The sequence below is a fragment of the Lathamus discolor genome, unplaced genomic scaffold (assembly GCF_037157495.1).
Source record: "Lathamus discolor isolate bLatDis1 unplaced genomic scaffold, bLatDis1.hap1 Scaffold_70, whole genome shotgun sequence".
NCBI lineage: Eukaryota > Metazoa > Chordata > Aves > Psittaciformes > Psittacidae > Lathamus > Lathamus discolor.
In genome coordinates this window covers 1,701,514-1,703,749 of record NW_027069385.1, presented here as the reverse complement: position 1 = coordinate 1,703,749, position 2,236 = coordinate 1,701,514, and the positions used below count along the sequence as shown (strand labels likewise).

At 52.5% G+C, this 2,236-nt stretch overlaps 1 protein-coding gene across 1 annotated transcript; it reads right to left on the bottom strand.

Annotated features, from left to right (window-relative positions):
- Positions 1-888: 888 nt before the first annotated feature.
- Positions 889-1,863, bottom strand: LOC136006791 (olfactory receptor 14A16-like). Its single transcript, XM_065664843.1, has one exon. It carries the CDS (start codon positions 1,861-1,863, stop codon positions 889-891), a length of 975 nt encoding a protein of 324 aa, XP_065520915.1.
- Positions 1,864-2,236: the final 373 nt, after the last annotated feature.

Here is a 2,236-nt window from a genome sequence, read left to right as displayed (position 1 = left end):
CCGGCCTTGAACACAGCCAGCGATAGGACAGCCACAGCTTCTCCGGGTACCCTGTGCCAGTGTCCCACCACCCTCAAAGGGAACAACTTCCTCCAAATGTCCAACCTAAATCTCCCTTTTCTCAGCTTAAAGCTATTCCCCCTTGTCCTGTCACTGCACACCATTGTAAGAAGCCCCTCACCCAATTTCTTGTAGGCCCTGTTTAGATATGGGCAGATTGCTAAGACGTCTCCCTGGAACCTTCTCCAGGCTCAACACCCTCAGCTCTTTCAGCTTGTCTTCCCCAGAGACCTGCTCCAGCCCTCAGAGCACCTTTGTGGCCCTTCATAATCCCATCATTGTAGGATCATAAGAGAACAGAGGCTGGAAGGGACCCCAGGAGGTCTCAAGTCCAACCTGTCAGAAAAAGGCTCAGAGCAAGTGGTTCAAGGCTTGATTCAGGCCGAGCTGGAAATCCCCAAGGCCAGAGACTGCACAGCCTCTCTGGGTGACCTGATGCAGCACTTGCCTGAGCCGATGGGAACAAGGTTTCCTTCTGTCCTGGCTGAACCTCTCCTCTGTCACTATCCCCCATCACCTTTAGTCCTCCCACCAGGCACCATGGACAGGAGCCTGGCTCTGTATTCAGAGCTGGAGCAGCCAGAAAGCTGATTTCATTCCCCTTCATTCCTGCCATGTGAGGACGTATCAAGAGAAGAAGTTTCTTCAGGATCATTTATTCCCCTTAAATAAAGTGAGAGACCACCACTGACACAAAGTGTGTGGCTCACACAACACGAGTGGCTACTTAAGCAGGAACAGATGGAAACTGACATTTCTATGAAGACAACATCATCACAAATTGAATCAGGAAAACAAATGTAAAGCAGCAAAGACAGACTTGGCTTCTCATGAACTACACTGGGAGCCCTTTGCAGAGGACAGCAGGCAGCGTGTGGCTGCTGAAACACATCCAGTCACCAGCTTCCTCACAGCATCCTTGAGCGCCTGGTTCCTCAGGCTGTAGATGAGGGGGTTCAATACTGGAGGCACCAGTGAGTACAGCACTGACACCACCAGATCCAGGGAAGGGGAGGAGATGGAAGGGGACTTCAGGTAGGCAAACGTGCCAGTGCTGACAAGCAGGGAGACCACAGTGAGGTGAGGGAGGCACGTGGAAAAGGCTTTGTGGCGTCCCTGCTCAGAGGGGATCCTCAGCACAGCCCTGAAGATCTGCACATAGGACACCACAATGAACACAAAACAGCCAAGTACCAAACAGACACTTAGCACAAGGAGCCCAACTTCCCTGAGGTAGGAATGTGAGCAGGAGAGCTTGAGGATCTGGGGAATTTCACAGAAGAACTGCTCCACAGCATTGCCTCGGCAGAGGGGTAGTGAAAATGTATTGGCTGTGTGCAAAAGAGCACAGAGAAACCCAGTGCCCCAGGCAGCTGCTGCCATGTGCACACAAGCTCTGCTGCCCAGCAGGGTCCCATAGTGCAGGGGCTTGCAGATGACCACGTAGTGGTCATAGGACATGGCAGTGAGGAGAAAATACTCTGCTGAAATGAATAAGAGAAAGAAAAAGACCTGTGCAGCACAACCTGTGTAGGAGATGGCCCTGGTGTTCCAGAGGGAATTGGCCATGGATTTGGGGACAGTGGTGGAGAAGCAGCCCAGGTCCAACAGGGAGAGGTTGAGGAGGAAGAAGTACATGGGGGTGTGGAGGCGCTGGTCGCAGGCTGTGCTGGTGATGAGGCCGTTGCCCAGGAGCGCAGCCAGGGAGATGCCCAGGAAGAGCCAGAAGTGCCAGAGCTGCAGCTCCCACCTATCTGTGAATGGCAGGAGGAGGAAATGGGTGATGGAGCTGCCGTTGGACATCTGGTGCTTCTGGGCATGGGGCACTGTCAGAGGAGAAACAGGCAGTGACAGGTTACAGGAGACTGCTCAGGATAAAACCAGTTCATTTCCCATAAGATTTCTACAATCCCCTCAAGTTCAAATGCATTTCCCCATTCCTGGTGCTGGTGGCTGAGTGTCCTGGCAGAAGCACTGTGGCTTCAAGGACTCAGCTCTGTGCCGCTGCAGGGATTTTACAAAGCTGCTTTGTGAAAGCTCCTATACCCACGAGGGATGTCAGATGTATCAGAGGTTCAGTGCCTGCACTCACAACTATGAAGATGCTGGCTGCAGAGCAGAGCCTCAGCGTGACTTTGTTAGGAATTTCTCAGAAGTTTCTCATCTGACAAGTGCT

Excerpts from the sequence above, each read along its gene's own strand:
- LOC136006791 (XM_065664843.1), bottom strand. The coding sequence starts at position 1,863 with ATGTCCAACGGCAGCTCCATCACCCATTTCCTCCTCCTGCCATTCACA.